The sequence below is a fragment of the Schistocerca gregaria genome, chromosome 2, assembly GCF_023897955.1.
Source record: "Schistocerca gregaria isolate iqSchGreg1 chromosome 2, iqSchGreg1.2, whole genome shotgun sequence".
Taxonomy (NCBI): Eukaryota; Metazoa; Arthropoda; class Insecta; order Orthoptera; family Acrididae; genus Schistocerca; species Schistocerca gregaria.
This window is the reverse complement of record NC_064921.1, coordinates 753419592-753434747: the sequence shown is the minus strand read 5'-3', so window position 1 is coordinate 753434747 and position 15156 is coordinate 753419592. Positions and strand designations below refer to the sequence as shown.

At 43.0% G+C, this 15156-nt stretch overlaps 1 protein-coding gene across 1 annotated transcript in view; it reads right to left on the bottom strand.

Moving 5' to 3' along the window:
- LOC126335960 (uncharacterized) overlaps window positions 1-15156 on the bottom strand; it is a 1093560-nt gene that overhangs the window by 205525 nt on the left and 872879 nt on the right. Inside the window, exons 17-18 of the mRNA XM_049999436.1 lie at window positions 9889-9998; window positions 1292-1416 (exon numbers count right to left, since the gene is read on the bottom strand). Coding sequence (XP_049855393.1) covers window positions 1292-1416; window positions 9889-9998 — 235 coding nt within the window. The remainder of the gene's footprint in view (window positions 1-1291; window positions 1417-9888; window positions 9999-15156) is intronic.

The following is a 15156-nucleotide window of genomic DNA, read 5'->3' as shown; positions in this document are numbered from 1 at the left end:
TGTACGCGCGCCGGCCAAATGTCTAGTAGCAGAAGGAAGGACAGTGGAGGGGCGCAAGAGGCTGTATTAATTACGCTTGCCCGTTCCTGTAATTAGCCGTGGCTCCACAATATGGTATCGTCTTCAACAACAGCACCAGTTCCAGCAACACAGTTTCGTCGTCGGCTCCGAGTTTCGTCGCACGCAGAGCACTGAAGTAAGACTGTTCATTGGTAGAAAGTATTAACGGATAATCCAGCAGCACAACTGAACGTGATGTGATTAATGAACTTTGTTTAAATAATAATCAGTTAAATTCAGGGCGATTGTGTCCTCATTGCCCCCAGACATTGTTACCAAGAAGGGTCCTTGTTCCCTTTTTTCCTTATATGCTAACCGAAGTTTGAGAATCTATCACTGGAAACAATCCAAATCTAAAGAAAATGCGGAAATTAAGACTGTAGAAGTTTTATTTATTTTACATATAGCTTGGAGCATATGGTTGTTTGGTTTGGTACGTATTCTAGTATTTAATTCTGTTCAAGTCAGTAAGAAAGGCTAAGTTGTTCAGACAATAATATGAAATCCAACTTGAAAATTAAGTGACTGCATAGTAAAAAGTGCTTGCCTTTCTCTAAATTTCTTTGATGACGTTATGTTCAGGTCTCTGAAAGTCTTGTTCACGTAACGAAATTCAGTACTAACATAAAGCTTAAGTGGATATTTTCAAACCATTACTCGATTGTCTTTTTCAAAATTTAACGAGAAACTTAACGTAAAAGTGACTTCTCAGTTTTCTTTATCATTACGTATTCAGTTAAAATTAGTGTCAAAAAACGTGACAAACCTCAGTTGCCATGTCAGTGTTTGATAATAAATGTTTTTCTTTCCCATCATCTTGTACAGGATTTTGGATGTAATTCGCCCTTGTGGGCTAGTGACCGTAATTATTTCCTTTTCGTTCATTAGTGTAACTTTTGGATTTATGATCACTGGTACCATCAGTGGTACCCCTTTTATGTCCAGTGTTGTTCGTGAGTGAATGCACAAAATAACTTTCATTTTTCCAAATTGTAGCCCTGTTTGGTTTAATTACTTTTTTATTTTTAGTAGACTTTTCTATCAGAAAGATCGGTTGTACACTTTCCCTCACTTATCGGTATTACTTCTTCTGGAAAGATAGCCTTATCCAATTAGAAAAATTCCATTAGGTTTACACGCGATCCACGGTCATGTTTTATATCGCAAGCAGGATAGGCCGATTAGTAAGGGGGGGGGGGGGTTACAAGCTGTTACCAGGACTATGGCTTACCTGTCGGCGGTGGGCCTGCGCGACCTTGGATCGTCGCGGCGCCGTGGAAGTGGCGGAGGGTGCTTGTGTCGGAGCTCCGGGGGGCGTGCCACCGCGCCTCCAGCCATCTGGGGTTGTGCGAGAGCCTGCAACACCAGACACTGAACCACTCACTGAACCGACATTCACGATAATCTGTCCCAGAATCTTGCTACCAGTGTATGCTATCGTCACCAGGTGATGACGCATACGCATATATGGTCTCGGCCGAGCTAGGAATTTACCCGCGCCCTAGAAAATGACATCCCTTCCTGTGGGCATTTGCGGGCCAGGCGAATAAGCTATGCTACCGATGCTGTATGATGGTATCGTCACCACAAAAAGCCACTGATACAGGCCCCCGTACTTTTTTCACATCATTCTGTTCGTCATGACTGACTAATTAAGTTGATGATAGTTAACAATTAAAGGTTTTTAAAGGCACTTAAACGATGGACCGGAGTCAGAATTTTTAATCATTTAGAAAAACACGTCATTACAGTAAACTTTGTCACTCATTGTTATATTAAAATCAGATAATTTTCTATTTTTGTGTCCATTTTCGAAAAACATACTTAGATTAAATACTGGAAATAATTAAAGTGTAAATATCATTTTTGAGCTCCGTATAACCCAGTGCGTATAATGAAGTTATACCAAGGTTATGTGAAGGTTTCAAATCAAACTGTTGACACAGGTAGCTTTTTTGTATTAGAACATTCAGAAAGTTGGAAAAGATTTTCAGTGACCGCAACCACTCGCAAAATTTGTTGACGTTCAAATTTATAATGAAGAAACATGTTTCGAGATATAAGTCTCGTCTTCAGACCACAATGGCAATACAAAAGCATTTAACAGAAGTACAAGTAGATATTACAGTTGTTTAGCAGAATTTTGGCATGTGCTGTAGTCATCTTGTGGAGAAGAAAGAAGATATTCTACTAATCTATAATATTAACTTCGTATGTTTAGCTACTGCTCTCATTTCTTTTAAAATAATCACTCACTTTTTCATATGAAACGGTTGTCTGCTTGAGGGGTATTCAGTTAGCTCCTTGGAACTTGTTAACAATAGCCACAGCAATGGAGATAACTGAACGCACCCGAAAAAGACAGCCATTTCATATGAATATAGTGAGTAATTGTTTAAATGGTTCAAATGGCTCTGAGCACTATGGGACTTAACATCTGTGGTCAACAGTCCCCAAGAACTTAGAACTACTTAAACCTAACTAACCTAAGGACATCATACACATGCATGCGCGAGGCAAGACTCGAACCTGTGGCTGTAGCGGTCGCGCGATTCCAGACTCAAGTGCCTAGAACCGCTCCGCCACTCCGGCCGCCCAGTAATTGTTTTTTTTTTTTTTTTTTTTCTAAAAAGTGAGCAGAAGAGCAATATGCAAAGTGAAGATTCCGTCTTGTTAGGTTATCTTAATATTTCTACACTGGATTATACCTCGAAACATTTAGCTTCGTTAAATAATTCGAATTTCAACAAATTTTGTGACTGGTAGCTGTCTCTGAAAAACCATTTCATATTTCTGAGTCACGTTCGATTAATGGTTAAAGCGACTTTAAATCAGTTCCGAAAGTATGATCAGTCAGACATATTTTATGAGCCTTAGCGTTCTTTCTTAGTTGCACTGGAAGACACTGCACTACGAAGAAAACAATATCATATAGCACCCTGTGATCAATTTACACGGTTTTAATTGAAATTACAGGAATTTATGGTCGTTTGGGAAACGCTGGCTGCGACTGGAAACTGCAGAGGCGCACCATATTGTGTAAAAGCGTACTGTTTGACAGCTGTTGTACACGCCGGATTGCTACCTTGCGACGCGGCAACCACTTTCACAGATGTGTACGAGGGGTAGCAGGATCCCTGACCCGTTAGTATGGTTCAAATGGCTCTGTGCACTATGGGACTCAACTGCTGTGGTCATTAGTCCCCTAGAACTTAGAACTACTTAAACCTAACTAACCTAAGGACATCACACACATCCATGCCCGAGGCAGGATTCGAACCTGCGACCGTAGCAGTCGCATGGTTCCGGACTGCGCGCCTAGAACCGCGAGACCATCGCGGCCGGCGACCCGTTAGTAACATTACCGCAGGAGATTGCACTGAAACAGCAGACATCATCACAACTCGTCAGGCTGGTTTCAGCCAAGACTCAAACAGCCTCCATCTGACAGGGCGAGGGGGCGGGGAGAGGGGGGAGGAAGTGCGCTAAGGTCACCGATATGCGGCGTGTAGATCAGAATAAATAGTGCTGCCGTCGCGGGCACCACTTGGCCACTTTCACTTTACTTCACGACATTTGACCTCCCTTGGCTGTCATCGGAAACAGGTGGCGAAGTTGTAGTAAACAAGTACAGTGGTGACTAAGGAAAAGGCATCGCGTTATGAATGACTTTAAGACAATTGTGCATACACTGTCAAGTGGTTTAGTGCGTCCTCTTGAAAACTAACGATAAGCTGACAGAAGAAACCCCACTCTCAAGTGCAATAATCTTGCGATCGACTAACACGTGCCTACTAAAAGCGACGCCAGTATCCATGCACTGCCTGGCGCTTGGGGCCACTGCACGACTACTGTGCGGCCAGTATACACTCCGGGCTCAGTGCCCATCAAATGGAGTCGTCTTCGTCTTCGCAACTGCCGTTCAGTGCTCGCTGGATTTCTGCCAGTCAGCCTCGAGTCCATCACTGTGCTGAATCTGCGTCTCAGCCAGCCTAAAGCCGACGTCACAGGGGACGAGTTGGCTAACGTTCACGTGACGCTCTACCAGTTTTGTGACGTCAATTTCTCTAATTTCACGCTGAGGCATTATTTCGTCGCGTGAAACACGAATTAAGTTCTTCGTTATTTCAGCAACGAGTCACGTAAAGTAAAACGAGTAAGAAGGAAAACGCTCCGTACGTTACAAACAAGAAGCGCGACGCCGTATTGTATTTGTTGTGTTCAGTAGAAGCCCATATTCGATAGGTTTTATGTTATGCCTCACAGCCTATGAATTTATTCTCGTCCGCAGCTCGTGGTCGTGCGGTAGCGTTCTCGCTTTCCGCGCCCGGGTTCCCGGGTTCTATTCCCGGCGGGGTCAGGGATTTTCTCTGCCTCCTGATGACTGGATGTTGTGTGATGTCCTTAGGTTAGTTAGGTTTAACTATATCTAAGTTCTAGGGGGCTGATGACCATAGCTGTTAAGTCCCATAGTGCTCAGAGCCATTTAATTTATTCTCTTTCTAATCACCATAACATTGAATGTCTGGAGAACGAATCGTTATTGGTACGAGTTATTCTAATAAAATGACTGGAAACGTCGTATCGGTGGTTAAAGAATTATTGTATTTACTTATTTCTCGTTATACTCGCGTGATATGAAAGTAAGCCGTATTGAGGCGTCGGCACATTGAAGATCCACGATGATGATGATGATGATGTAGAAGAAAAAGAAATGAAAAAAATGTCTTTCTAGTTAGCATTTGCTATGATTAAATGACAATTATCAGCAGTTCGGCGATTAAAGCATGTAGAAAACCTAACATAAGACACAAGTTTACTCGTACCAGACCTTTGGCATGCGTATTCAGTAGGGGCGCCACGTTATGGAACAGATGGTAGAATAGAAAAGGGTCCCCGTCCTGATGTACCGGGTCAGGGATTTTCTCTGCCTCGTGATGACTGGGTGTTGTGTGATGTCCTTAGGTTAGTTAGGTTTAAGTAGTTCTAAGTTCTAGGGGACTGATGACCATAGATGTTAAGTCCCATAGTGCTCAGAGCCATTTGAACCTAATGTACCAATTTTTTTTTCAGCTTCGGAGTTTCTAAAAGGTTGTGGGACTTTCTTATGAAATTAATAGAAATAATTTCTGTAATATTTACTGTCGCGTAAATATAAGTGAGTCCTCGACCAGGATTGCGTTTGTTCGATTTGGTGAACTTTCACGAACTAATGTCGGGGCTGGACATGTATCTTTCCTTTTTGTCTTACTACATGTTCACGGATGTTGATGTTTTTACTTACTTACCCCACAGGAACGACAACATGACTTGCATGTGGACAAGAGAGGAAATGTGCGCTTTAATACAGATAAAGTAGGAAATTTAGGCGCGTTCATTTTCGTGAACAATCTGTACTGTTTATGATCCAAATAAAGCCGACAACTGCCACTGGATAGCAGCTCTGAGAGCTCAAAATCACGTTAATCAGATTGTCGTCTGTGGCGAAGGCGCTGTCTCTCGTGACGTTGTATATTTCGTCTGCGGGCATGTCGGGGTTAGCTGCCTCAACTCCTGTGACGATGGCATAAGGCTTGCCGTGCGGTATTTTCGTCTCAACCGGCCTCGAGCCCAAGCATCGTCCGTGAGGACGTTAGAATGTCTTTTCTGAAGCCATTTATTTTGAGTTTAATCTTGCACGAAAGAGTGACGTGGACGATAGGCAGTTTAGACAAGGGAAGAATAGAAGCTATTGAAATATAATGCCACAGGGTAATCCTAAGATTAGATGGGTAGATAGAATAACTACAAGGAAATACTGAAACGAACTGAAAAAAGTGGCAAACTTTGACTTGAAGGGATCCGTTGATAGGATACATGCTGAGGCGTCAAGGAAGCATATATTTGGTAATGGAGGTAAGTGTAGGGGGCGAGGATTGTAGAGGTACACCAAGGCACCAATACAGAAAGCAGGTTGAGATATGTGTAGCTTGCACTCGTCACTCGGAGCTGTAGAGCCTTGCAAAGAATAGACTGCCATGATGGACTACTTCAAACTAGTTTTGGAGCAAAGGCCATAATTACAACAAGAGGTCGAAGCCTCTCATGAGATAATTTATGGTGGCTTATGTATCCATAAATAACTTTGTCTTTTATAGAGTGGAGTGTCGTCAATTTCGTGTATATGTTCCAACAAAAGCACAAATGAACTCATATTCATTTCCGAAAGAGTTTGACGTTGATATCAATAACACAAACAACTGAACCTTGGTATATTTATCACACGATTTTATATTAGACTAAGAGATAAGTTGATAAGACTGAAACCTCATGTGTCGTCCTCAGAGAGAGGACAACATGTAGCTGAACTGTAACGGTAATGCTTCGTATGAAACATAATATTATTACTTAATTTGCTTTACGCTCCAAAATATTTTCGACTAATGAGAAGTTTTGTATATTTACAGTGCGCTTATCACTAGGCTACTCCGTATCAATGACACTGGTAGAAATTTTGACTTTTGACGTTAGCAGTTAATGCTTTGGCTGGCCCTGAGAACTTAAGTGATCTGTTGCATACGGAAGTAAATAATTGCCACAGATCAATATGAAGAGGCTGCTGATGCTGTCATCATTGGCTGGAAAATATCTGTAGTAACAGTGGCTCCCTATTTTTTGCATTTACTTACACGTCTATAGACCATGTGTTGTCGTTTTAGTCTTATTCTTAATCTTTAACACGGTAATCTGCCAAGGAATATACATTTAATTTGAATTTTTTATACGTTGCTTTCGTTTTCAGACTTTGGAAACTGCGACTGTGTTTAGCGTTGCCAAAAATGCACATGACGAAATCGTTAAAAGAACGACAGGATTTAGGCTCCCCTTTCTATATTTTCACCATTGTAAGATGGAAGATTGTTCCCGTGACAACTCCATGGTTAATTTTTTCCCTTATCCACCTCTAATGACCCCACTGTCGACTACACGCAAAGTTCTCCTATTCCTCCTCTTCCAGTGGTCAGGATCATGGTTACTTAAGCGGTAATTGCACACTTTTCGTAGAAGGTATCTCTGCGTATATGAGAAAGCTAGAAAGGATAGACTGGATAGTACGTACAGGGAAGAACGAACAAAAGCACTCAAATCCATTAAAAGCAAAAAAAGCGTCAGGTATAGTCAGTATAGATGTATAAATGTGGACATATGGAAACCTTTTACTGCCTAACTGCTCCTGTACAATAATATGCCATGAATGGAAAAAATTCAAAGAATTTGTATAAAGCTGACAAAGTCGTGGATACCATAGAGGTACAGACATTCTTGATTCAGTCCGTAACAAAAACACATCAAAAAAGTTTGGCATCACCTCGGTTCCGATTGTTCCGAAACCTGTACAGAAAGTTGGTATAGTGATCAACATAAACATCATTTCCGCCCTTTTTATTCCTCATGAAAACCACACATTACATGTTGTAGCACCATACAGCGAGACCTTCAGAGATGGTGTTCCAGATCACTGTACACACCGGTACCTCTAATATCCAGTAGCACCTCATCTTGCATTGATGCATGGCTGTATTCGCCATGGCATACTATCCACAAGAATATCTATGCTATGTTGATCCAGATTGTCCCACTCTCGTAGAGCGATGCCGTTATCCTGAAGGAAGTCATTCACAAGATGTGCACGATGGGGGCGCTAATTGGAGTCCATGAAGACGAATGCCTCGCCAATATGCTGATATGCTGCCGATATGCTTGCACTGCCGGTCGGAGGATGGCATTCACATATCGTACAGCCATTACGGCACCTTCCATGACCACCAGCAGCATACGTCGGCCCCACATAATGCCACCCCAAAACAACAGGGAACATCCACCTTGCTGCACTCGCTGCACAGTGTGTCTAAGGCGTTCAGCCTGACCGGATGGCCTCCAAACACGTCTCCGACTATTGTCTGGTTGAAGGCATATGCGACATTCGTCAGTGAAGAGAACGTGATGCAATCGTGAGCGGCCCATTCGGCATGTTGTTGGGCCTATCTGTATCGAGCTGCGTGGTGTCGTGGATGCAAAGATGCACCTCGCCATGGACGTCGGGAGTGAAGTTGCGCATCATGCAGCCAAATGCGCACTGTTTGAGTTGTGACACGACGTCCTGTGGCTGCACGAAAAACATTATTCATCTCGGCTGCGTCGCTGTCAGGGTTCCTCCGAGCCATAATCCGCAGGTAGCGGCCATCCACTGCAGTAGTAGCCCCTGGGCGGCCTGAGCGAGGCATGTCATCCACAGTTCCTGTCTCTCTCTGTATCTTCTCCATGTCCGAGCAACATCGCCTTGGTTCACCCCGAGACGCCTGGACACTTACCTTATTGAGAGTCCTTCCTGGCACAAAGTAACAATGCGGAAGCGATCGAACATCGGTATTGACAGTCTAAGCACGGTAGAACTACAGACAACACGAGCCGTGTACATCCTTCGTAGTGGAAAGACTGGAACTGATTGGCTGCCGGACGCCCTCCGTCTAATAGGCGCTGCTTATGCATTCTTGTTTACATCTTTGGGCGGGTTTAGTGACATCTCTGAACAGTCAAAGGGACTGTGTCTGTGGTACAATATCCACAGTCAACGTCTATCTTCTGGAGTTCTGGGAACCGGAGTGATGCAAAACCTTCTTGATGTGTGTATTTGTAAGAATTGTTAATGAAAGATTATCAACATACAGAACTGGTGAGTAGTGAAGAATTAATGGGTTTTAGAAGGACGCTAAACATTTTACGCAGTCGTGTAATACAACTGTTCATTGAGCACACAAATATATAACAAAGAATCACATACTTCATTTGTAAACAACAAAAACGCTTTTCATTATATATCCAGGAAGAAACTGTGAAGTGTCGTGCAGAGAGACTTAAATGTTTGAAAATAGAATTATGTTATTACATTTGCGAGATAGTCATAAAAAATGTAGCTTAACAGGGCAAGACTATAATGTTCCTTTCGTCAACACTTCTGAGCAATTTAATGGACACAATTTGATAATTTTGGGGTATTTTATAAAAGCATATATCTAAATGGAAGAGCTGTTTTCACATCAGATCTATTCGTCGAGGCTGAGACCAATTGTCAGGCAAGTGTTGATCCCGTACGTACGTCCACAAATTTTCTCCAAGACTGTAATTACAATAATAGGACGGGAGAGACCTCACAAATTTAATTGACTATGAAATATCGGAGAAAGTAAAACGTTGCACGTATCTGGGATGCGATATAATTCAAGAATACACTGAACACGGTGACCGGGAAGTAAACACATTAAATCTCACACGTGGAAGAAATAGCAGAAACTTAAGAAGCAAAGCACATTAAGGGGCATTTATGAAATATTATACGACGGATTTCTGTCCCCGAGCTAATAATGGGAGCAAATGCAGAGCCCTTTCTAGGGGAGAAAAAAAATTGCACAAGAAATGATATTTCTGTTAATTGTGCCGTCTGTACGAGAACTGTCAGGACGGATAATGAACTAATATAAAAGTAGTTAGTCTCGGTGAAAAAGTAGGCAAGTACCGGTCGAAGTAAAATAACTGAAAAAAGTGGAGACTGGGAGATTACCCCTAAGAGCCAAAAATTATAGATGCCTACGTACGGCAAGAGCAGACAGATCGCGCGACGGATGGTCGTTTTACCTATTACTTGAAATGAAGAAGAAAAGATAATTGTAGAATTTAGTCTCGGAATTACGCGAATTAACTGCTGTTTGGTTTGCTTGCACAGTCACGGCCTGTGCTTACTCTATGCTGTAGCCCGATGCCTTACGGCAGGGGGATTCCCCGGTGGCGCACCTGTGGACGGCGGGGAGTCCCAGTCGGTGTGCGGGCCGGCGCCCAGCGGCGAGAAGTCCAGCCGGAACGTCTTCTTGCGGCGTCGGCGCTCCTCCTCGGTCCACTCTCGCCTGCAACACACGCGGAAGCCGAGTTACTCATACAGGCGATAACCAGTTTCTAAGCAACTGTAGCCCCGCGTGAGAGAACGAAGCAATATGTCGAATAGAACAGAAACATGTAACAGAGGAGGTTGACCCTCACCGTTCTGCTTTGTATGCACTCCTGTTTCATGTATTAAGTTTATATGAAATTTTCGCTAATTTTCCTTTCAAAATTCCGATTTTGAGATTCCTACATTATACACATACCACGTAAATTATCAGAATGGTAGAAACAAATGTCCCCCACAAAGCTTCATTATATAGCTCAATCAGTTTGTGGTCCTGATGGCAATGAGCTAACTAATTCCATCACAAGTAAAGGCCATCGGAATTTATTGCACTTATAGAATTTCGTACACTTAATCATAGGGCCTAATCTTATGATATAACAGGCAAATTCAAAAGGAAAGACACTTTCAAATTAAAGAGCTATTTTTTCTCTTTTCAGTAAAGTGCTTATAATATAATGAAAATGTAATTAATTTAAAAATATTTTTAATTAAAGATTTCACCTGGTCGTTGCTTCCAGCGGCAAATTACTGTAAATTTCCGGGATCTGTTGATATGCGTTCGATCGCCTGATTTTCCTGAATCCAATGACACCCATTTTATGGAGCTAGAATACCTAATTAGCAATTACGAAACTTCCAATAGCTAAGTTTTGACATCCAGCACGGATCCCATGGTCATAAACGCGGGGTTCCCCTTGCGGAGTCATAAATTAGTACCGCGTATTTCAATAAATACTAAAAAAATGGTTCAAATGGCTCTGAGCACTATGGGACTTAATTTCTGAGGCCATCAGTCCCCTAGAACTTAGAACTACTTGAACCTAACTAACCTAAGGACATCACACACATCCATGTCCGAGGCAGGATTCGAACCTGCTACCGTAGCGGTCGCGCGGTTCCAGACTGTAGCGCCTAGAACCGCTCGGCCACTCCGGTCGGCCAATAAATACTGCTCATGATAAATAATATACAAACAAAACATATGACAAAATCAGTAGCCAGTAAAAGATTAACTTCCTGATCTACAAAATTTGCAAACTTTTATAAATCAGCAAAGTTCAGTAACATACAGGAGCGAGAATCCTTAAAAGGCCAACAATCGCCCCATTTCAGTCAGTATTACTTTAGTTTTCGTTCATGCATGTAACTGGCTACATACAGGACAAATATTGCATCAGTCTGTTCGTTATCCCAGCCTCGGGAACGTTATGAATTGCATCTCAGTTAATGCAAACCGGGCTGAGAGAACTAGTTTTACAATAATGAGCAACAGACAATCAAAATATGTGTTGGGTCATTTCAACATGACTAATAACAGTTCTGTGGCTTTTCATACTTAACTGCTTGTGAAGCGAATTATGTTCACTTCATCTGTACTGTGTGAAAATTTACTTTTACTTTTGAAGAAATCGGAACTACTATGCTCCGCTTATATCCGAACTGTCTACCTGTTTGTAGACATTAGAGACTATAAGAGATTTGTTCATCACTGGCAGGATCTTGTAGAAGTGATTAAAAACTGGTAAACGTCCAATTCTGAGCTTAAAAATACATGTCTGGCTATTTATTTTAAGGATAAATCGTACTAAAGCATTTTCAGGCAGTGATCCAGTGAAACTGCGCGGCAACCAGGGCTTACTCCATAACAGGTAGGACTAGTTTACGTGACAAATAAGTTGTTTGTCTTTCGTTGATTGTGTACCGTAATCCCTAGCACGGCGTCAGAACACAGAAAAATTGAATGAACTTGTAATACCCTTCGAATGTACTCATTGTTACGTCCGAATAAAGAGCCAGTTGGGTATCACAAGAACGATATTGTCTTATTCGTTCTGATTATGTGTAACACATCGATTTCTTCGACCTTCTCTACATCTACATCATACCCCGCAAACCACATAATGGCGTGTGGCGGAGGGTACTTTCGGTACCACTATCTGATCCCTCCAACCTTGTCCCACACGCGAATAGTGTGTGGGAAGAATGATTGTCGGTAAGCTTCTGTATTGGCTCTAATTTCTCGAATTTTCTCTTCGTGGTCAATACGCGAGATCTATGTTGGGGGAAGTAACATGTTATCTGACTCCTCCTGAAAAGTAGTGTCCCGAAATGTCAACAGTAAATCTATCCGTGAAGCACAACGTTTCTCTTGTAACAACTGTCAGTGGAGTTTGTTTAGCATATCCGTAACGCTCTCTCGCCAGCTAAACGGTCCCGTGACGAAACGGGGCGCTCTTCATTGGATCTTCTCTATCTCCTCTATCTGTCCTACGTGACAGGGATCCCAGATAGATGAAAAATACTCAAGAATCGGGCGAACAAGCGCCTTATAAGGCACTTCTTTCGTGGATGAGTTACGTTTCCTTAAGATTCTTCAGATGAATCTGAGACTGATGTCTGTTTTTCCCACTGTCTGTTTTATATGGTTGTTCCACTTAAGGTAGCTCTGGATAGTTACGCCTAGATATTTTACGGCAGACGCTGTCTCCAGCTGTTTGTCATCAATAGTGTAGCTGTAGAGTAGTGGATTTCTTTTCCTATGTATGCGCAATATGTTAAAGTTATTTACGTTCAGGGTCAACTGCCAGAGTCTGCAACATTCATCAATTCTCTGCAGGTCGTTCTGCAAATTCTTACTACCTTCTGGCGTTCTTACATTGGTACAGATAACTGCATCATATGCGAATAGTCTTAAAGAGCATCCGAAGCTTTCTACTAGATCATTTATATACACTGTAAACAGCAACGGTCCTATCACACTTCCATGTGATACTCCGGATAGTACCTATCCATCTGAGAAAGAAAGCGCGGCACCCGGGACAAGAAGAGAACATGAAATGAAACTTCACAGGTTGACAGGATGTGTGCTGTTATTTAAGTGATTAAAAAATCAAATCGAATTTAGAACACTTTTGGCAGTATGAGGTTATGAGTACGACATTGCACCCATCTGTCCTGGATGCATTCACTGATTCGGCTGGGAAGGGTGTCATGTAGCCTTTGTATCCTCTACAAGATGGCCCACAACTGTTGTAAGTGGTTCTCGAAATTATCGACACTAAGACTGGGGTGGATTTGACGTCCGAGCAGGTCCCACACATGTTTTATCGGGACAGATCTGGAGATCTTGCTGGCCGCGAGACCACCTCAACATAAAGGAGACCGTTTATGGAGAGACATGCCACATATGAACGAGTATTGTCGTATTCTATGATGTTTCGGGATTGCAGCCGGATCATTTTGACTTCTTGTCACAATATTTTGGCTGACAACCTTTCAGCTATCTTGAGCTGAGTGTCCGCCACTGGACACTGCTAGTTCCTAGCAGTGTCGGGTTTATAGCAAAAATTGGCGCTGAGATGGTTCAAATGGTTCAAATGGCTCTGAGCACTATGGGACTTAAATACTGTGGTCATCAGTCCCCTAGAACTTAGAACTACTTAAACCTAACTAACCTAAGGAAATCGCACACATCCATGCCCGAGGCAGGATTCGAACCTGCGACCGTAGCAGTCGCGCGGTTCCGGACTGAGCGCCTAGAGCCGCTAGACCACCGCGGCCGGCCTGGCGCTGAGATGCATGCACATTGTCAGTCGTCAAACGAGGGTCTTCTATTGGCGTCCCCGACCTCTGCAAATACTGTTCCATCTGTGGCGAGCAGGCGCACACGTAAAGGTGAAACTACATGTCCGCCCTCTTTCGGAACGCGTGCTCACGGCGCAAAAAACAAACAAACGTCAGATATCGCCAGACGTGTCGTTATGAAAAAAATATTTTCGTTAAGAAGAAATTAAAGAGATCGCCGGGTCCCAAGCCTCGCCGCGGGGGACTAGCTGAGCGGTCTCGGGCGCTGCAGTCATGGACTGTGCGGCTGGTCCCGGCGGAAGTACGAGTCCTCCCTCGAGCATGTGTGTGTGTGTTTGTCCTTAGGATAATTTAGGTTAAGTAGTGTGTAAGCTTAGGGACTGATGACCTTAGCAGTTAAGTCCCATAAGATTTCACACACATTTGAACAATTTGTCCCAAGCCTCGGCCAGCTGAAAGCCGCCGTCACGATTTATGAGATCTTGTGTTAGGCTTATTTCCGCAGATTCTTTCATTAGCGATTCACGAGAAAATCTCGCCGGGGCCTAGATTTTTGTGGAAGAACAATCCATAGAGTGTCCTGTGACAATACAGTGCTCAGCTACGGCCGACTTATTGTGCTGCGAGTGAGGCGCTCATGTACAACGCACCTTTCTTGTACTATGCGCATCATCTGGCCTACGAAAGGAATTTTGTAAATCCGGCCTTCCGCAGTCCCAGATCGTCCTTTACTGAACCGAGAAGAGCGCTAATCAGCGACCCCACAAATCAGGATATTGCACGATTCGACGAGACAGCTAAATGGAGACCCATAATGAGGTCCCTTTTAAACTCCGTCATGTGCTGATATTGCTGTTTCATACAAATACGCGACAACTCAGTGTCCTTCACAGTGAAAACTCATCATCTGACGCTATTCACTCCTCGTATACAGCCGACCAAGCCAACAGTACTAAACACAAGGAACACTAAAGTACTCTTGTTGTTGTCGTTCTACCTGTCACAGAGAATTTTAACTCAAATCGTTAACGTCCTCACTGATAGTGTGAACTTCTACGAAGTTACAGTTACACCCAAACATCTTTTCTGTGTGCCACTTCTCTTGTCAGGCAATGCATTTCATGATTTTTAAGCAAAGTATATGTTCCAAAGCACTAATAAAATCTACATCGACGATGTGAGTTAATAATTCAGAGGGGTAACTTCTGTTTTCTTTACTGTGGGTTGGTGTAATCTGTGCAACTTTTCAGTCTTTAGATATGGAACTTTAATCTAGCGAGCCGTTGTGTATGACTCCTCAACATGGAGCAATTTCATCATAACACTCTGAATCGAACGTAATTGGAACAAATTCCAGACCCAAAGACTTTCATTCTATACTTCGCTACATCGAGGGTAGTTGCCCCTTGCCGGCCGGAGTGGCCGAGCGGTTCTAGGCGCTACAGTCTGGAACCGCGCGACTGCTACGTTCGCAGGTTCGAATTGTGCCTCGGGCATGGATGTGGGTGATGTTCTTAGGTTAGTTAGGT